The sequence below is a fragment of the Vanacampus margaritifer genome, chromosome 5 (genome assembly GCF_051991255.1).
Source record: "Vanacampus margaritifer isolate UIUO_Vmar chromosome 5, RoL_Vmar_1.0, whole genome shotgun sequence".
In the NCBI taxonomy this organism is placed as follows: Eukaryota; Metazoa; Chordata; class Actinopteri; order Syngnathiformes; family Syngnathidae; genus Vanacampus; species Vanacampus margaritifer.
Genome location: NC_135436.1, coordinates 24291962 through 24314157, shown reverse-complemented (window position 1 = coordinate 24314157; position 22196 = coordinate 24291962). Strand labels below are relative to the sequence as shown.

The 22196-nt window shown below is 38.1% G+C and overlaps 1 protein-coding gene across 2 annotated transcripts in view; it reads right to left on the bottom strand.

Moving 5' to 3' along the window:
- Positions 1-21892, bottom strand: part of esamb (endothelial cell adhesion molecule b) — a 57589-nt gene extending 35697 nt beyond the window's left edge. For both annotated transcript variants that reach the window (XM_077565313.1, XM_077565314.1), the window contains exon 1: positions 21496-21892. In XM_077565313.1, coding sequence (XP_077421439.1) covers positions 21496-21550 — 55 coding nt within the window. In that variant the 5' untranslated portion in view covers positions 21551-21892. The remainder of the gene's footprint in view (positions 1-21495) is intronic.
- Between the last annotated feature and the right edge of the window lie 304 nt (positions 21893-22196).

The following is a 22196-nucleotide window of genomic DNA, read 5'->3' as shown; positions in this document are numbered from 1 at the left end:
TGGCTCTACTCCGAGTCCCTCCCGGATGACCGAGCTTCTCACCCAGCTCTGGTCATTAAACTGTTTGTCCTGAGGACATGCTTGGGACTTTTTGCCATATGATGAAACGTCACAAGTAAAAAACAAAGTGGGGGAGTAGGAACCAAATCACGACAGAAATCGGCCATTTTTCGCCTATTGCTTTTTTTTTTTTTCTTCTTCCACAATTGCTACAGGGGAATGGAAGTGAATCTGGCACACTGACATTTCTTCTCAAGACTAAAAGATCTCCTGTTTGAATGTTCAAATAAGTCAGGTTTTTTTTTTTCTGTGGGAAAGTGGGTTGCGCGTAGACTCGAGGATTGTAGGCTACCATCTTGACAGAACGACGCATGAGAAGCTGTCTCGTCTGCTAACGTCATCCACTCGCTCGCCGCGGGCTGGAGTTCTCACCCTTCTCTTATATGTTTCGTGCTGAAAATGACTGTCACAGCCATCGTGCCAACAGACGCGCTGAGAAGTCAAACGATGATGATGTTGGTCCCGGGCCAGTTTTTAATTAGTGGCTTTCTTGGTGTGAAAATGCAGTTTTACAAATTAGTGTAGCGCATGCGAAACTCCCAAACGTGTGAAATGACGCATGGGACGACAGCAGAGATGGTGAATGCATGCGATGCGATTCACAAAAACACCTGGAAAAAGACTACGGGTTCTATTTTAAATTTTGCCATGGTCCCAAAAACATATTTATAGATAAAAAAAAAAATTTAAAAAAAATTATGCTAGAGCATACAAGGCTTTGATGCAGCCTCTGACCTGAAGAGGTCGCTTAAAGCATTGGTAGTACAAAAAATGGCCAGCAGGGAGCAGCAGAGTATAAGAGCTCAACCAGGGCCAGGTTGCAAATAAGCTAGTTTCCGTTCTTTTCCCTGGCCAAATCAACAGATTTGTCAATCATGATGAACCTTCTATATTCTTATATTCCTATACGTATCCGGATACAAATATACTTTTTTTTCCTGATGAAAGAAGTTACTCTCATCTTTCTTTTGGTAGGTTCCATGTTTTTATAGCAATAGAAAAAAAGATTATGTGGGCCTTGCAAAATCAGTCAAAATCCAGTAAAACAGCCGGGAGCGAAGGGGGTTGCTTTAGTAAAAATGGCTGTGAGTGAATGAATGAGTGAAAGAAGAATGTCCTCAAATACTGTGTCTCTGTTATCAACTGTTCTTATGGCGGTACATCAGAACCACACAATTATTTCTAGAGTTTAGGATCCTTTTACCTAGAAACGCCCAAATAGTCCAAAATGTACGACCCCGATTCTTCAAGTGTTGCGTTCATGAAACCTTTGTAGATTTGCAACAGACGTTAAAAAGATTTTGGTGAATGGGGACATATGGCAAAATCTCGTCAAAAGCTACTGCTAGGAACATTTTGACTGACAATTGCCTATTTCTGAAAAACTGAATTAAGAGATGAATACTTACATGGTTTGACGTGTCTAAACTTGTAGAGAACCCAACAAAGCTGAGGTTGACTTAACTTGAACTCTGGCTCTTTCCAATGTGAAGTTACAACCAGTTGCTTCACAAGGTTATTTGCTTCCTGGCTGCTCTCAAAGATTTTATCAGCCATTCCACAGCTGCTACAAGTCTAAGGACCAAAACAATGATTAGCTTTCGCTAGCTCAAACAGACTGTAATCAGAACAGCAAGCACACCGTAGTTCGATTGTGTTGTTGTACAACTTTGGAACGCAACATCCTTCCTGGAAAGACAAACGGCACACCATAAAGCTAATCAGATCATTTCAAGGCTTCTCAGAACAAGGCTGCCGTGTGGCTCGCTTGCCATCCAATTACAGAGCCCCGTCAACCGTTGGAGAGGTGCGAGGAGTACAATCAACATGGATTATTTCAAAAGTGAAAGGATTCGATGGCACCGACACGCCTGACATGATAGATGGGCTGGCAGAAGCTCTTAAGGCTTCTCAAGGGTCCGCTTTGCCGATGCATTTAAACGCACGCCTCGCCTTCAGCGCCGGGATTAAGACGCCGACTCCCTCGAGGCCGAACAAGTGGCGTCTCGGCGTAATGATCGAAGACACATGAAAGAGGTTTTATTCTGGTTTTTGTGTAATCCTCTTGAGCTACTTTGCGCGTTTCTCTGCCCCAATAAGTTGATAAAAATCTGCCACCTTAATGGCAACAGATTTAGCATTTAATCTGTTGAATGTAGAAATTCAGCCAACGCTTCAATCTGGTTAGTGGCCATGTAGGTTAAGTCTGATTTGTTGTGATTGTAAAAACACTTATCGCCGGGTGGGCTTGTTACTCAGCCTCAAAACATTTCATTACATTATTATCCATGACTTACCATGTAGTTTTATCAGAACCAATGACACTTGTAGAGGCAGAGGATTGTACCTCTACATTAGATGACCAATAGGGAAACAACCATAACGCAAATGTTGACCTATTTCTACTCAAGGATTTTGGTGTTGCTTATATACCCTTTCATTCATAATCCCATTTACATATTTTAGAGCGTAATATTAGCAGGAGGTCACAGCCCACATTCCATTCCTACATCAGTAACTGCCAAACTGTCTTGGACTCATGTTAGAACTTCACCCGTCTACCATCATAAAATGTGGAAAACAAACATGGCGGATGCCCAAAAGCAGTTAGTTGCACAATGGTGGCAAAATACGGAAGCCTATGTGGATTAAGTAAACATTTTTGAATGGCGAGTACATTTGAGCGTGCTTGCAAATACTTGCAAACGTACTCATGGGTACGTTTGAACCACCGACCTGAATATATGACTGGATGGCCGATAGCCCGTGCAAGCCGTTGAAGCGACAGGGCGGCCATCTTGCTCCTCCCATCTCGCGAGCAGACTACTAGATTTGGCAGAGACATCTTTTGTTGAAATACAGTTAGAATTCTTTAATTAAAAAAAATATACAAGTTTCCTCCTTTAAACATCATTAAGCATATAATTTACACATGTATTTAAGGCAAGTTGTAAAATGTCTGAAGTCCTCTTGTTTATGTTTAACAAATTTAAAACATTAAAACAATGTTCTCCAATTTTGATACTGTAAATGTATAGGATCGTATGTCGAGAAATATTTATTGGGAGGAGCAATATGGCGGCCTCGCTTCCTATTGGCTATCCAGTCATATACTCAGATTAGGTGATTCGAACATACTTGTAGGCTAAATGCTATACACGTAGCACATTTTCCCATAATGCAAAGGGGTATTGCTCATGCACGAGTGGTAAAAAAACTGATTTTTTTTAAGCAATTGGTGTGAAAATTAATTGTTTATAATTAAAATTGCTTTTTAAATTAAAAAAAATATTAAAATAACTAAATTTCTTCCAAAAAAAAATCACCCAAAAATTTCAATCAAATTTTTAAATACATTTTTAAAAAATCACTCAAATTTTCAATCAAAACTTCACCTAAATGAATTACAAATAATTGTTTATTCATAACTACTAATATTTTGATTTATTATTGTGTCTGCACTGTATTATTTAGGGTTGGCATTTCTTCCCAGAATGCAACGGGTTATTGACTTACGCATGAGCAAGTAATACCCCGAAGCATTAAGGAAAAATATGCTACTTTGTAGCATTTAGAATACAAGTACATTTGAATGTCCTTAATGAGTATGTTTGAACATTTTTGCGAGTATTTTAATTCTTTTAGGGTGTGAAGTTGCCAGAAAGACGCCAATACATAAAATGGTATTAACTAGCAAGCGACATAAATTGTAAGCAAGCTAGCACGCTAGCAGGCTAGCTTTCTATAGTGAACTAGACAGGCAGCTAGTTCTGTTCACACAAATCACAATCTTGTTATTGCATTATCTGGATTATCAGCCATTGAAATAGTTTATTTTTCTTCCATCAGATATATGTGCATCATTTTTATTCCTAGTTTCAAAATCAGTAACACAAAACCTAAAGGCTAAATTGAACCACATAAGCATTAAAAGAGTAAATTCCTTCCTAAATTTTCCAAATCATTGCCTTGACACAAATGCAATTTTCTTCAATTGCAACTGCCTTGTATACGTCCATTCATTGCTAATTACAAATGGGACATATTGACCGCGTAAACCCTCAAAGCTGAGGGGAATGGCCGGATTTCCTCCAGCATGACACGGTGTGACCCAGAGCGTTTGCAATACGCATTAAATTGCCTTCTCTCAAGCCGTGATTGTGTTAAGATCTTTGGAGCCAGTTGGCAGCAAAGGGGTTAAGCCTTTAATTCTACCACAATTCCACAGAGCATTGATTAGTGGAGATAGATGGAGCCATCAATGGAGAGGAAAGTCTTTCTTTAGTTCCCTTCCTCGTGTGCTATTGTTGCTGCGTAGGAGGCGTTGATAGATTGAGCTGTAACCGTGTCTGTAAACCTCGTACGCGTCGTTCTCAAAATATATGAATTAGTGCGTTTTTTCCTGAGAAAAAAAAATAAAGTGTCTGACGGGTTTGCCCTTTGAACTCAGCCGCCTCTCGCTCACAGTCAGCGAGCGCGGTAACGTCTTGATGAAGCGACCTGGCGGATAAATGATGTGGGTTTCTTAGGCCAGGTCACACAAAGATGCCTCTTCACACTCTAATCTCATTATCAGCACAAGCTGGCTTTCGCAAGGGGGGGGGGGGGGGGTAGGACAGACACGACTGCTTTATAACACGGCCGCGGCTCTTTTGACACGGGAGCTCATCTATTGTGGCGGAAACAAGACTGCTGGTGTGCGTGGACGGTCTGGATGTGTGAATGATGTGATATAATGCAAGGATTGCGTCATTAACAAGAGTTTTGATTTTGAGCTTATACCTTTATACTTCACCAACATGGATTTGAAATACAGTGGAGATATATATATATATATATATATATATATATATATATTAGAGGTGTGAATTGCCTAGTACCTGGCGATTCGATTCGTATCACGATTCATAGGTCACGATTCGATACCGATTAATCCCGATGCGGAGCTATAAATTGATTTTTGCGATTTTTTTTTTTTTACTCAAATTTAGAAAATACAAATCAGTAAACTTGTACATGTACACTGTAAGATTTGTAAGAAAATGTATTTATTTATCTGAAAATTCAGGCTTATAACTGAGCCACTGCATTTAACAAACAGGTTGCAGTCTGTTTCATGTTTCTGAAATAAAATATTAAAGCTTAATGTTCCATGAATATAACATTCTTCCATGTCTAATGTGTGAATCCTAACCCTAAGTAAGACATTTTGTTGAATATTTCCATAAAAAATGGATGTTCAAAAATTGATTCGGCCGCATATTGAATCGATTCGAGAATTGCGCGCCGTAATATATTATTTATATATATATTGCTGAATCGATTTTTTCTAACACCCCTAATATATATATATATATATATATATATATATATATATATATATATATATATCCTACAAATCTCAAGTGATCTTCTCGCTACGACTCCTCCATTTTGAAGGGAGTTCCCTTTCCTTAAGTGAAACTACGGTGACTGCTATCAATCCCACGCCACAGTATTTTTGCTGTATGATGTATGCATCTAAATATTGAAATTCCATGCATTTGATTTTTGTTTATTTTTTAATATATGCAAAAGATCTTAATCAAAGTAATGGAAAATAAAGCATAGTTTTTAGTGCATTTATATTTAGGGCTGACTTCACTTACAATGGCAACATATTCTATTTGGGTGCAGCACAACAGCTAAATGCCACTTCACCATGTTTATCTTGAAACCCCGAGCTCCACTTTTCAAGCGACCCGAGGACACGTAAGGCAAAGCGACGTCATTAGATGTCTCCTCTTTCTGTTTTATAGCGTTATTTTGCATTTTTCAGACAAAAGTGAATCACATAACAAAAAATGTGTCTTTAATAAAAAGCATGCGGAGCCAGTGATGAACACAATTGAATCAGGGACACAAGACACTAATGAGTCAAGTGAAACAGCATATTAGGAAACTCGTGTCATTTCCCAGATACAAGAAGGGATTTTTTTTTTTTTTTTTTATCATCCCGTGCTCACAAAAGATAAACTCAGTAGCATGTTACTGTCCAAAAGACATCACTTCTGCTTCAAAATACAGTCGGGTCCTTCCCCGTCTTTTTTGTTTGACTGAAACGAGACGAGCTGGTTTTCTCATTTCAAGCTACTTGCCTGACACTCGGCTGATTGGAAGAAGATTAAAGGCATGACACTCATCTCCGCTGCGGGATTTGACTCAAAAGTGTCTTCGTGTTGGTCTTCGTTTGGGTAATTAGCCTGCGTGACAGCCAACAGATGAATAATGAAAGACACTTCAATCCAGCTAAACCCTCACAAATGGTTTGATCACTTACAACTTGCAAAAGTATGATAATGGCAACCTTTTTTTTTTTTTTTTTTTTTTTATATACGGGCATAATGACATTTCTGGAGATGCATGAAGTTGCCTTGTTTTCACTTTGAAGCTCCTTTTAAAAGTCGTCATTTAACTTTCAGTTGAAGAGTTTCAATTTATTTATTTACTGTATATATTTATTTTTTTATTTTACAAAACAACATCTTTAGGTTTGAATTTAATTAGTGTGAAAGCCTCAATAATCTAATTGCAATTGTTTTCCCTCATTATTGCGATTTAAAATGCGCGGGGGGGGTTCAACGTTTTCAATGTTTTCTTCCCATGTTTTTTTTTTTTTTTAAACACAAGCAATTATTATTACTGAATGAATCTGTATTATAATAAACAATATCCGATTTATTTATTCAATGTTTTGGTCTTATATGCTTACGCTAAAATAAAGTCAAATGAATCATGAATTAACTCATTCACTGCCATTGACGGCTATAGACGTCAAAAATTCATTTGGACTTTTTCTATTAGCTTAACATTTTTTTTCCACTTTTGTTAACAAGAGTATGAAAACCTAGAATATATATTGTTTTGAAATACAGATATAAAATGTGTGATTAATCGTGAGTTAATTATTGAAGTCATGCGATTAATTACAATTTAAAACATTTTATTGCCTGACGGGACTTAAAGATTATTAAAAATTCAGGACTTCAGGCGATTACATTTTTTAAATCGTAATTAATCATATGAGTTCACTAGTTAACTCACAATTAATCACACATTTTAAATCTGTTCTAAATGTACAATAAAAAAAAAGGTTTTCATACTCTTTATCATTTATTATTTTTTACGTCTATAGCCGTCAATGGCACTGAATGAGTTAATATGAAAGACAGTTTATCGACTTCACTTACAGTTAAGCTAACTTACTTAAGAGTTTTTTTAAGAGCTCACAACAACAACGTCAGGAAATTCTACCAAAACAAACGAACAAATACATTTACGTCCAAAAGTCATTTATAATAAGATGAAGCCGTTTCTGAGTAGTTGTTGTTTGCTAACATTGTCAGCTAACGTTTTTCCAATCCTCTCTCTAGAACCTGTGCAAATTGAAGCCTCACTTTTTTTTTAGCAGACAGTGACACCTGCACCGCCTGTTTCTGATTCTCTCTTCTACATGTTTATGCATTCACAGATGCTTCTTGATACCTGGCACATAACAAGACAACCGTTGGCTTCCTTTCAGTCCTACCAACCAGTCTGAGCCATCTCGTCTGACTTCCGCCATCAACTTTTTTTTTTTTTTTTAAACAAACATCAGCTGGAAGTAGCAACAAAAAGCCCAAAATACCTTTTTTCAATAATCACTATTTGCCAAAGTTCTGCTCATTGCGATTGCATGTCAAATAAAAAAAAACTGTTTTGGGGTCACTCGCATCTCAAGGCGGCCAATGTATGACATAATCATAATGTTTCCACAAAGACAAACATGTGGACGATGCAAGCAGAGAAATTACTTCATTTACCCCCATCTATATATATATATATATTTATTTATTTATTTTTTTTTCTGGAGAGCTCAGTATTGTTCATTCGATATTTTTACCGATTTGACATGTCATCATCATTGCTCTTGTTTTTTTTATATATATTTTTTTTTTTAATGAATTTTTATTTTGTATGTGGGTGAAAATGTGCATGTGCATGTGCATTCATTAGTTCACCTAAAACCGATTAAAAAATCCCGTACCGTTCACCTAAACCGAACACTTCAGCACCCAGCCAGAGCCGTGAAGCCGTCAGGAGACCCGAGGAAGGACCAAAGAAAAGAAAGGAAAGTGAAATCCAGCACTGACCAGACATTACCTACTACCCACCGGGTAGTCCTTCACCAACCCCAGAAACATCCAAATTCCAACAAATCAGGGAGACCTCATCATTGCTCTCCCTCTCTTTTTTGATTTTTTTAAATTCCGTTTTAAATAAACCCTAATGGTTTCAAAATAGGATTTCAAACCAGTCAGGGTTTAAATTTAGAGTTAGTTTTAAGCCTAGGTCAAGTTTCGGGAAAGGGTTAAGGTTTCAAAGAAAGGTTTGAAAAAAAAAAAAAAAAGAGGGTTTCAATAGTGGGTTAAGATTTATTTAAAACCTAGCTTATGATTTCAAACTAAGCCTTCTCGTCAGGGTTAGCATTTCAAACTGAGCTTTCAAGCAAAGGTTATGGTTTTCAAAGTAAGGTTTCAAGACAGAATTTGGGTTTTTTCATCTTTATTTTTCACAATCTGACCTGTCCTTGAATGAATTGTGTTCAATTCAAGAAGTTGTGAGAAGTGAGGTTCAAAAGCACAGGTGAGGGGAAAAAATAAGCGGTGATGAAGAAGAAATCCTCGGCACGGCTAATCTGGTTTGGCTGAAATAAAAATGGATCAAATGATAATGAAAATAATCTTCATAGTGTGGTGGAACTAATCCCATTCTAATGGCTGAATCACTGATGTGGACACGCGGATTAGCTTTATTGGAGTGTGTTAGGGAATTTTTATTGGGACTGATGTTGTTATCAGGGCTTCTAATCGCATCCATTACTTTTCCTACCCTTATCCATCTTCTACTTTGGGCGGAATAGCTGCCATTAGGTTGGACTGTATGGACATACCATTTAGGATGATTTTTGCCGATCTTTCTCTCTGTTCTCTTTTGTGTTCAATTAAACAAATACTAATGGACTTAATATTGTAAAAGAGTCATATATGTTTTGCCGTATCTTTACTGTTATAAGTGTTAAGGGACCCCAAAAAAGAAGCTATTTAAAACATCGTACACTTTTCTAAATTCATTGGCCGATTAATCGATTTGTGGGCGGTATTATGTAAATTTGACACCCTTTGCATGACAGTAACCTACAGTAGCAAAATTCAGAACAGCTTGCTCAGACACATCCTGGGAATAAGCACATCACAAAATGTATTATTATTTAATCAAATTTTTTTATTTTTTACAATATATCACATTTAACTCTTTGACTGCCAGACGTTTTCAGAAAAGGGATACCGCAAGCCGATTTAAGCATTTTTGACTGATCTTTCAAGGTCCACAGAAAATTATGTGTTTGGACTATGGAAACACACATACTACCAAATGAAAGAATGGACTCTTATCTTTCATCAGAAAAAAAAAAGTTTGTTTCTACCTTATTCCGTTTTTCAGTAATCAACAATAGAAAATGGTTAGTTTCACCTCTGTTTTGAAAAAAAAACGTCTTTTAACGTCTTTGGCACTCCTCCATAGGATTTTACTAAACGTTATTTAACGTTTTTGGCAGTCAAAGAGTTAAACAAAGCTCGCAAAATGATTCCCTTTACTGTTCCTTTGTTTTTTCTTGCTTCTTCTGTTGAATTCATTAAAAAGTCACCAACCCGCCTACACATCCCAGCTTAGAAACGTCACCCACATAAACAAAATAAAAAATAAATAAATAAATAAAGAGAGAGAGCAATGATGATGACATGTCAAATGGGTAAAATTATCGAATGAACAATAGTGAGCTCTCCAGAAAAAAAAATACAAATAAAATAGAAACGTGACCCCGAACTGCACCACATGCTGAAAATGTGTTTTTATTCTATTCTGCAACCAAGCTAGCCGCAGCCACCTTGAGGCCAAACACTACGTACGCTCATTCATTTTCTTCCTGTTCTTTGCGAACCGGAGAATAAAGACGCGGCCCGGTAATGGATCCCACCTGTCAGCCGTATAATGACGTCGCCGAGGAGACATCTTTCTTATCAAACGTGGCGGTGGTCGCACACTAATGGCATGTGGAGACGCTCGCAGGCGGGAGTGTGGCGTCAAGCGGCGGTCGGGTCATTACTCTGGCCACCTTCAAGGCGCAGTCATCCCAATGAGCCAATTATTCCTGCCTTTGACAGATAAGTGAACATACAAAAACATTCTCGTTCTTTTTATTCAGAGCATTGACAGCCCAAAGGTATTCTTTGGAAAAGCAGCGTGACAGAAACAAAACTAATAATCCTCACTGCGGCTTAACAGGTTGTTATGTTTTGGGTTGTCAGTTGCTATGCAGTTGCTAGGGTCCTGTTTGAGTCATATTTTGGCACTCTTATTTTTGTCACATAGGCCTTTATTCTATCATATATAAATGTGCCTTGCCCTAGCTGGAGTTTGTGCTCTCTGTTGTTTCTTTGTATTTTTGTATATAAAGATGAGTTTCTTTTGCTTTTTTTTTTTTTTTTTTTTTTCTAGAGAGCTCAGTATTGTTCATTCGGTAATTTTACCGATTTGACATGTCATCATCATTGCTCTCCTTTTTTTTTTTTAAGTTTCCTAACTCTTGTGTCGTGTCTGCGTTTGGTGTCCTAATTCCGCACATCACGTGACACGGGTGTTAGAGTTAACGACAACAAAAAACGAGTGAAATGACAAACATTTTCGCAAATGAAATAATATGAAAACGGGTGTTCAATAACAAAAACTATCTGAAAATACAGAATGAATTTAGGTCGTATCTCACTGAGCGGCGAAGGCTTGCAAATGTTAGTTTTCATCAGGGTTTGTTAAAGGTTGCAAACGGTCTCAAAGACATTCGCCAAACTTTCCCAAACAGTTTTAACGGTTGCAAAAAGTTTTTCTTGTCACCAAGTAATCTGTTCAAAATGTTACTAAATTTAGCAAAGCTATCATAGTGAAAATTAAGTTTAAGTTCAAATTTATGTGTGTCCCCTTAGGGGAATTTTTGTTACAGCAAGCAGTGAACAACATTTAAGACAAACAAAACATAAGGAACTAAGACCATAAAAGGTTTAAGAAAATAAAAAATATACAAAATGTTGATCATTTCAGTCTTATTATTTCCATACTTGAGCTTTCTAAGTTCTTTTTAAATGTATATACTTCGCCTACACATTTTTTGTATCTTGCACTCAAAAAATATCTTTTACAAAAAAAACTACTACAATTAATAAAAAAAAATATTCCAAACCAAAACACAAAATAGAAATGAATTTAAATAATTAAAAACTATAACCCACTCTGAAAACTAACTGAAGCAAAGTCAAAACAAAACAAAAACTATAATAGAAATCCCAAACTAACCCTGAGTTGCGAGAGTTTTCATCATCAGTTTCAATAGATGAGTGACCCCAGGGACCTTCATTGACCTCACGTGAGCAAGCCTAAAGCCCGGAACGCCAGGTTACACCTGCAGCCAGATGACGACATTAATCCACGGCCACGCTATCCCTCCCCGACCATCTGGCGAAAGGCACAACCTGCCTCTCACCCCTCCATGAATACTAATCTCAGCTTTCTCCTCGGCGAGAGGAATGAGAGGACAATTCCAGCGCCAAGGAAGCAGCCCATCATTTGACATTTTGAAAGTAGCCTAAAATTGCTCGACAATAATCTTCCCGTGCTCCCCTCAGACAGCCCATTTTCTTTCCGACGTAAAAAAAAATAAATAAAAAATGATATTTCATTTCTGTACATACCAGCGTTTCTCGCACCTCTTTACCCACGAAAATACATTTCCCTCAAGGGATTAAAGACAAATATTTTCACATCAAAGACTTACCGGTGTCATCGCTTTTGAATTAATAATAATAATAATAATAAAAGGAAACACATTCTGCCTGTCTCAGCGACTGTCGACGCGGATCTTTTCTCATTTAAAAGAGAATAATTGTGTTGGGACGGATCAGAGACTTCAGCAGGTTTCCTCGAGCTCCAGCAGGATCTTCCGAGATGAAGATGACAGCGGAATGTCAAAGTAGGAGCGGCTAAAAGGTCAAATAACTTGGAAAGTGAACGTTCAAAAGCCTTCGTGACACCTATGACATGAGTGCGACAGGAGGGATGTACGACCTGAGTTACCATGGATTCAACTGCTTATATAACTGTTGCCACTTTTAAGGAATTCTCACAAATAAGGAGTGTTTTTACACTTTACAATGTTCATCAAAGCATATTTAAGTGTGTGTTAATTATTGTGTAACGTATTGGAGAGAAAAAAATAATAACTGAGGAAAATTAAGAATCAGTCAATCAATCAACAAATTTACTTTCTACATTAAATAGAATGGAAATGTCATTAATCTGTCCCAGCCTACCCCCAAAACCAAAATTTGAGTGTTTGTGTTTTTAATAAAGAAAAATAAATTAACACAATAACTAAATCGATTTATAGCATTAAACATTTCATGACACAATGCTAGTGCAATCCAATTCAGTTTGCTGCTCCTTCTGGTGTTCTCGCCTTAGCCACCGCGAGGCAGTACTGTGCAATACAACCAAGCAGACACAAACGTAGAACACTTCTTCTTCTACTACTAATAAAGAATATACCTTTGAACATCAATATATTATCTGTCTTCATGTGTTGTTCCACCATTTTGTTTCAATATCTGTTGAATCAATGCTAGCTATTAGCATGTCAATAAGATTATATGTTAGCATTAAGCTAGCAACAAACAACACACCTTTAAGACTCCTTTTTGACGTAATGTTCACTATTTGTCGAAGTGTTGCTTATTGTGAACTTGCTAAATTGTCCATAGTTGAGAATGTCTAAGGTGTTCCCAAGAGTCAACTGGGATAGGTTCTAACTGACATGTACCCATTAACTCATTCACTGCCATTGACGCTAAAAATTCATTTAAAACTATTTCTATAAGTTTAACATTTTTTTCCACTTTTGCTAACAGGAGTATAAAAACCTAGAAAAAAATATTGTAAATTTAGAACAGATATAAAATGTGTGATTAATTACAATTAAAAATTTTAATCGCCTGAAGGGTCTTATTAAAAAAAAATACATTAAAAATAAGGGCCGTTTAATCGTACTTAAGCACATGATAATTTTCTATCTCTTATAAATGTACAATAAAAAAATTCTAGGTTTTCATAAAAAATGAAAAAAAAATGTTAAACTAATAGAAATAGTTCACATTCATTTTTGACGTCTATAGTCGTCAATGGCGGTGAATGAGTTTTAAAAAGAAAGTATAATAACTGTAATTGTAAATGTGGAATAGCAGAAAATGTTCGGTCTTCACTACCAGCGAAGAAGCCACATGAGTCATGCTCAAAAAGCACCTGGCTCGCATCATCACGACCCTCACCCACACCCGGGGGGGAAGTGGTGACCATGATGATGACGCACTTTGTCGAGATCCATCATTTATAGGCTAAAATCAGCAGGGACACCTCAGGCGGCTCCACGCACGCCTCAGGTCCTCGCCTTCTTCCCCCAAGATGTGACGCGGAGGCAACGCGAGGTAGAGCGTCTCATCTCCTTCGGGGGTTCGAGCCAAGCGGACCGGCGGCGGCCGCATCATTAGTCACATGAAGATGTTTTTTTTTTTTTTTAAACTGCAACTTGTGAGCCAGCTAACGACTGATTCATCTAACAAACACACATAAAAATAAAAAAAGACTTTACATGTCAGCGAGCAAGTGGGAGTAAAAGAGACGCGGACTGTCATGGAGGACGTGGTCGGTAGCTTTACTAATGATTGCCAATTACCATCACTCTTTGTGTGCGTGTGTGTGTGAGAGAGAGAGAGAGAGAGTGGTCGGAAAAAAGAAAACGTGCAGAATTATTTGATTAAACTCACAGCAGGAGTTAAAAGCATGTTGCCATCCTGATGTTTCAGCGGGTTTTTAACCTGTCCAGCAGTTTCATTTTACAGCAGGCCTAAAAGACCGCAATGGATAAACGACACGCCGAACAAACGAGGTCTGCCGCCAATACATGAAGTATACGTGGTCACGTGACACAAGAAGGTATGTTCATTAACTGCCGTGATGCTACATAAGCAACATAATGGTGGCCCGGTGGGTGGTGTCTGGTCGGTGCTAGATTTCACTTTCCTTTCTTTTCTTTGATCCTTCCTCGGGTCTCCTGACAGCCTCACGGCTCTGGCTGGGTTCTGAAGTGTTCGGTTTAGGTGAACGGTATGGGATTTTTTTTTAATAGGTCTTAGGTGAACTAATGAATACACACTCGCACGCACATGCACATAAACATACTCACCCACATACAAAACAAAAATAAATAAAAAGAGAGCAATGATGATGACATGTCAAATCGGTAAAATTGCCGAATGAACAATACTGAGCTCTCCAGAAAAAGAAAAAGAAAAGAAAAAAACATAATGAGGGAAGTGACTGGCAAAAAAGGATTTCATTAAGCATTATGCCTTTGAATTGAATTAGTCTTAAAGTTAACATTTGTCAGTCAAGCACACATATGAACTGGATTTACTGTTTCATGAAGAATTAAAGTCGACCCAACATTTTTTTGTTTGACAACAATACTGTAGTCTAAATACGGTATTCGGGTTACTATTGCGTTGGTGGAATATGAGTTATGAAGCAATCTCAGTGGGCGGCCATTTTGCCACTGGCTGTCGACTGAAGATGACATCACAGTTGCTCACAGGGAAAATAGCATCATAGGACATTTTCTTATTTTAATACTAAAATTGAATGAGCGCATACATTTAATGCAAGCGCTCTCAGGGGAAGGGAAGAGTGACGGCGCTGATGCGTGCACGTGATGCCTCCCCTTCAATTTCTTCCTTGGTATCTTGTTGCTTTGGTGGGCCCGCGCTCGCTAAAGATTCTCTTGGCTGATTAGCATTGTAGGCCAGTTAGATAACGTGTGGGCCGTGGATGGCAAAACGGCTAATGCGGTGTACTGTAGCGAACATCAAAGCGAGCGATTCGCGATCGCGAAATGCTGATTGGTGTGTGAATATAATGATGGCGGCGGTTTGAGTCACATTCGCCTCCGAGTCGGCGGCGGTGGTGCTGAGGCGGTTGGAAGGGTGGGGGGAGAGGGGGGGGGGTGTTCACGCACAACCGAATGGGCATCGAATACGATGTTTACGGCCAAAATGTAATCGTATTATATTTGTAAGCGCAGAGCAGAAGCGAGCCAGCAGACTGTGATAAAGACTTTTTTTTCAAAAGTGCGTCTCCTCAAATGCCGTTTAAGAGACAAGCTGTGCCGCGTCACTGCTAATATTCATCGTGATGCTCGGTTTGACCACCTCCTTAAAGGCGCAATGATCGCCAATAAATATCCGTCTGCTTCCACAATTGTTGTTGTCGCGGAATGCTTAGCTGACATTTTCATTCAGAGTGTGCTATGCGTGGAAATTCAAAAAGACAGAAATTTCTGCTTGTCTGTCAAATTGTTCTCATTCATTTTAAAACCTTTTACGGGGGAGCTTCGCAACATGACTATACACTTTAGTTCATCTGAGAGATTGTTGACATAACTCTGTAAGTGCTGGTGTTTTGGTTAGCAAGTCGCAACTGAGCATAAATGTGCTCATAGTTACCATTCCCACAAAAACAAAACAAAGAACACACAAGCAAGCCAACTAAAAAGCATAATAAACAATCTTTTAGATCTTCGCTGAGCTTAAGTTCATAAATTTTGCAGGCGTCATGATAATGGAAATGAATTCCAAAAATGTACGACTTGTGAGGTTACCAACTAATCTGGCCTAGTTTTGCGTTGGAGAGTTATTTGCATTTCCCGCCTGCAATCAGCATCTCTAACCTCTGCGGGGGTCTGTGTGTGTGTGTGTGTGTGTGTGTGTGTGTGTGCGCGCACGTGTGTGTGGTTAATTAGACTGCCTTGTGGAACGCCCACACTAAGGTATGTGTCAGCCTAACAAATGCAGCCACGCATGGCGTCAGGGGAGTAATTCGCCGAGACGGACTGGGCTCAATATAGTGACAGCGAAGATATACAGCGCGGCGACATCGTCTCTGCACGAGATTGTGTCGCTGACAGAGAAGAATAATGGCCGTCATGATACATTTAAATGTCGTTTACGACAAGCTATTACTGCAGAGGTGGGGTGAGAAACAGGTTGCTTGTAATAAATGATGTATAATCGTCACCTTCCTAAAATAATTGCCGGTCATTTTTTTGTAAAAAATATGATTTTTTGCCTAAAACGTCTCCTCATGATGCAAATGGTTCCATTTTTTGTGTTGTGAAAAATCTGAAAAAAATGACGTGATCTGTATGATCAAGTGAAACGTGCTTGTACAAGTACATATTTTAAAGGTTCGTATTCTGGTATCCGTTGCTTAGTGTTATAAAACCACAACTATCAATGTTAACTGTTAGCATGTCAATGGCGTTTAAGCTAGTTAAGCTAGCTAGAAGTTCAACTAGGTACAAGTTAAGCTAGCGGGCCATTTTTAAGGCTACTTTTGGTTGGGTTATACATAATATATTTATAGTTTTCTTTGTTTAAATAGTTTGACAGTAGGCAGGTAAGATCCATTAACTCATTCACTGCCATTGACGGCTATTGACGTCAAAAATTAATTTGAACTATTTCTATTAGTTTCACTTTTTTTCCCACTTTTGTTAACAAGAGTGTGACAACCTAGAATTTTTTTATTGTACGTTTAGAACGGATATAAAATTTGTGATTAATCGGGAGTTAACTATTGAAGTCATGCGATTAATTACTATTAAAAAATGCGATCGTCTGACGCCTTTAATTTTTAATAATCTTCCCTTTTCTTTTTCTTTTTTTTATTAGGGGCATCAGTATCATCTCCAGAAAAAAAAAATATATATATATATATATAAAAATAAAAATAAATCAATCCGATAGCTAAAACTAGTCCAGAATGCTACCACTTTGATAGGACCACATCAGAAATGTAGGAAATTCTTTACACTGGCATCCAATGAGTCTAAAAATAGATTTGAATTGAAAATCTTCCTGCTCGAAACCGTCTTGGACCTAAAGATGTTCAAGACCTTTTGGTTCCCTATGAAACTTCTAGAACGCTCAGGTCGTTGGGTACAAGCTTACAGAATGTTTCTGGAACCAGAACTAAACAAAGCAAAACAACATTTTGAACTGTGGAACAAACTTTGAACACCTGACTGCTCAAACTGTAGGGACATTTAAATGTGGCCTGCAACCTTTATTGTTTACTGCTGGGGGGGTTTCTTCCAATAAATCAATAAAATGATTGTACACTCTCAATCCTTCTTTTTAAATTCTTCGCCTCTTTAAAAAAAGCACCATGAACCGAGCCAGTGTCCAAATGGAAACAGTGATCTCATGCACCGTCCTGATGGGAATACGGTTTGTTTCCGACACTGGCCTAATTTCTACTTTAGTTAATGAAGCCCTGCATGACCAGATGAGATGACCCTCGGAGATCAGTGACGATGCGATGCCGCTCCACGAGGTCCACGCCGCAGCCGAGCGGCTCAGATGAGGACGCGGCGACGTCTTTCTCGATAACCGTGGCCGAAAAGGAATGGTGTCGCTGGTGACGGGGAAACCGAGCTAACGCTACATTCAGACTGCAGGCTAGAGTCACCTTGTCTCCGTCCTCGGCCCACTTTGAGCTTTCAGTCATGTGACATAGTTGGCATATACGCGAACATAATCAGAGGCGTTAATGGTTATAAAGCATCTCAAAAATGCCTGCCCCCTGGTTTGAGTCCATCAGCGGGACCACGATGAAGGCAGAGTGTCGCAAGATTTGTTTTACAGGCTAATTAGCTACGGATGTCAGCATTTTTGATATGTAAAGTTCTTCTGGAGTGTGAAAAAGAAATGATAAATAAATGCATCATGTAAACTGAAAGCGGCTTTCCGTCATCAGGGCCGAGATTGCGCCGCTTTTGTTCATTCTCTTGTTTTATCAACAAAGGAAGGATTTTCACAATGCTGATTGATTCCTATCCACAAGTTCATTTAATAATTGCTTTTAAAATGTAAATGTACCATTGTAAATACATCAATGAACATTTTCGAGGAAGGATATACAAAATGTCTATCGGGGCAATACTTCCAATATGATATCACATTTATGACAGCGCCGCCCATCCCTCTTCAATAAAGTCAAGGTAAAGTTAATATATTCCCATAACGCTGTCTTGAAATGAACATTTTCAACCAGCTGTGATGACAGTTAGTGTGTCTCCAATTGGTGAAATGAATACTTCATTTAGGGTTAGGGTTAGTTACTTACGTTACTTCGCTAAGCAGAAGAGAGCAAGAGAAATAACTACTCATTTCCTATGAAATAAGCACTTTTACTGGTGTCCTACATTTTGATTTTATTCAGCAAAATCCAATTGTTTATTTTATTTTTTGTTTGCTAATGTTCCCACAGCGCATATTCAATGGGAAAATGTTATTCACCCACATAAAAAAATTAAAATAAAAAAAACACCTTGGAGCTGTAATTACAATAACGCAATGCCGAGAAACCACAATATTTTCTTCTTTTCTTTTTTGCTTTTTTTCTCACTCTTTAACTCATTCACTGCTGTTGACGGCTATAGACGTCAAAAATTCATTTGAACTATTTCTATTAGTTTAACATTTTTTCCCACTTTTGTTAACAAGAGTATGAAAACCTATAAAAAAAATTGTACATTTAGAACAGATAGAAAATTTGTGATTAATCGTGAGTTAACTATTGAAGATTAATTACAATTTTTTAAAAATAATCGCCTGACGCCCCTAATTTATAATAATCGTTTATTTTTTTTCAACAAAAAAAAAGTCTAGGTTTTCATACTCTTGTTAACAAAAGTGGGGAAAAAATGTTAAACTGATAGAAATAGTTTAAATGATTTTTTTTTACGTTTATAGACGTCAATGGCAGTGAATGAGTTAATAAAGGTTTCCGAATGGATTCATTTACTTCCCATTATGGTGTTAGAACATCCTGTTCCACTGGAGGTTCCACTGTACAGTGATATGGAAATTAAATTAGTTTGAGGAGGGGGAAAAAAATCATTGATATGTTGTGGGAGGCAAGTTTAGTAAGGACCCTCATATGGAGCATATCATCAGCTTGCATTCAGCGCTTGTTATTCTGGGACACTCACAATTAGCGCCATAAATAATGTGGCATCATCATTCTCATCTTTTTGGCTCTAAATACCACCACAATGGATCTGAAATAAAACAAACAAAATGTGCTTTAACTGCAGACTTTTAGCTTTAATTTGAGGGTATTTACATCCAAACCAGGTATAAAGAATGTAAGAATTTGAACAGCTTGCATACGTGCCTCCCATTTTTAAAGGGATCAAAAGTATTGGGACAACTGGCTGCTCAGCTGTTCCATGGCCAGATGAGCTACATATTTATTGATCACTAGTGGACTGGACACAGAAGACGCAGGATGACATTATCTGCCAAATGCTTTAGAACTCATTGGACAGTGGTTCACAGTGCAGATGGACAATGTCCCGAAAACATACTGGGAAAGCAACCAAAAGGCAAAGAAGTCCGATTGAGCTTGCTTAAGACAAAACTGACTTGGGGAAAATGGAGGCAATTGCAATAGAGAACGTAAATGTCCTCTTAAGTTAAATCACATCTCGCTTATTTCATTTCAAATCAATTGTGGTGGTATTTACAGCGCCAAAAAAAAAAAAGTCAATGTCGGAATATTTATGAACCTGACGGTATCCTATCCGTATGACCAATGAAGGTCGTGTTTGTTGATGCCACGCAGATGTCCTGTACACATTTAGTCAAGCGCCACTTCACTAAATCCAAATGTTCAACAAGAGTGCGAAGCAAAAAAAAAAATGATGCAGCGCTCACTTGACTCACACAAGTTTGAGGAGCCTTCGGGGCTTCTCCGAGAAGCGTCTGAATTATACACAGTATGAGCCGCTTTGGAGAAAGAGGTTAGAGAAATTAATCATATTTAATGTGTGCAAACGTTTGCATTCGCTTGGTGACACAATATCACTTTGCTCTGCTAAATACAACTTTTAAAGCAGCCGCTATTAAAAGTAAGGTACGACCTCATCGGCTCATATCAACGCGTTCATTGTCTGCCTGTGTGCCCTCCCTTATAAATAAAACATCACGTGAGCATGTCTGCTTCTTCTTTTTTTTTTTTTTTTTTTTCAGGTAAATCTCTGCTTTTATGTCATTCTCCAGCTCACCAGGGACGATAAAGCAACATCAGTCGACGTCGTTGAAATTCATTTTTGGAGCGTTCAAGCGTGCCGAGACAACATTATGCCCTCTTAAGATGAAGAAGTGCTCCTCTGCTGTGTGCTTAAAAGCAGGACCCCCCCCCACCCCCAACCCAGGCGACGTACCCACAGTGGAATTCAGAGCAAAAAAGAAAAAAGAAAAGACATATTTTATGACTTGTCAGCACGCTTGTTCCTGCATTTGACTTTCCAAAACATGGAAGTAAGTGCAGCTTTAAGCTTCCAGAGAAAGTCGATGCAGGGCAAACAGGTTGCACAGTTTGCACACCATACATGAAATCAGCTGGTTAAAAGGGACAAAAACCAAATGGCTTCAATACTTATTAATTTAACATATACAGTACTTGGTATGGACACATTTCATTTGATTTTATTTTTTATTATTCTGTTCTCTTATTGGATGGCGCTGGCCATTACGGTGGCATCTGATTGGTCAAACTAAGATAAAAGCATAATAAAACCGACTCTATATAAAAATGATCGCACATCTTTACGATACACATATTCCGTGTGCCATTGTCACCATGATGACATTTTTTTTTCCTCCTAATTTATACTGTGATTGTGATTCTGCTGTGTGCATCTTATTGGTAATTAAAATGTTCATTAGTCAAATTAATTAGAGTTGTAAATGTTTTAAATTATAATAAAGATTAATTATAATACATTTTATCTATATACTCATGTACATTTGACCATTTTACTCTAAATTAGTTATTTTGTACTTATTGGTGTAAATTATTTAATTATACTTTAATTTTAAGATAATTTGTTTAAAAATATTGTGCACGAATGTTTTGTTTAAATCATTTATGTTGATGGAATATTTTGCAAAATTAAATAATAAATTATTAGCATTTTTTTCCAGTTTTTATGCATTTTGTAAAATGAACATAGAATTATTTGGATTTTTATATTCTACTTTATACAAAGTTGTATATTGCAAATTATAAAACTGAATTGGCCCCTGTTCAAGACGTTATTTTTCAATAGTGCAATTACCTCAAAGCAATCATTTGACCTTGAGTTCATCCACAGTTTACACGCAAAATAAACTCCAAGCTCTTTCTTACCTTGAACAATCCACCAGATCATCATCAAGGCTCGCAGTCTTGAGTCCACCTCCATGACGCCACATCCAGCAAGCAGGCGTCGCTTCAAACTTGCCCAGCACGCTCACACACCTGCGACTCGCTTGTTCAGGTAACTCCACAAGAAGCCACGACGCGTGCAGCGTTGCAAAAAAAAGCTTTCTCTCATGTTCCCATCGAACTCAAGCGTCACGGCGGACATGGCACGCTGCACCCGCCGCCGCCAAACGTCACTTTGAAAGCTCCGTAGCCCTGCGTCCCCTGCTCGTTGTTCCTTGCTCCTACCGTCAACTGTGCTGGACTGTACTACTAACACTAAAACAAGCCAAGCCGAGTGTCAAGAGTGTGTGTGTGCTTGTCCATGGAGTCTCCTTCCCACCTGATTTTCTGGCACGCTGGCGCCCCCTGCCGCGCACTGCAGTGACCGCAACGCAGCTCAGTTAAAAGTAGGTTCAACTTTTGACCTCTGAAAACCTCAACGCGGTTACGCTTCACAACGTTACTTTCCCAAAGCAAACTAATTAGTCGAAGGATAAAAATAAAAATAATAATAATAATAATCAGAATGCCCAGTCTTCGTTAGAACACACTTTCAAATGGTTACTTAATCCTAAAACACTCTTAATGAGCATAATTGAAATAAATTTCACTTCTAGCAAATTAGCCTGCACAGTTAGACGTTA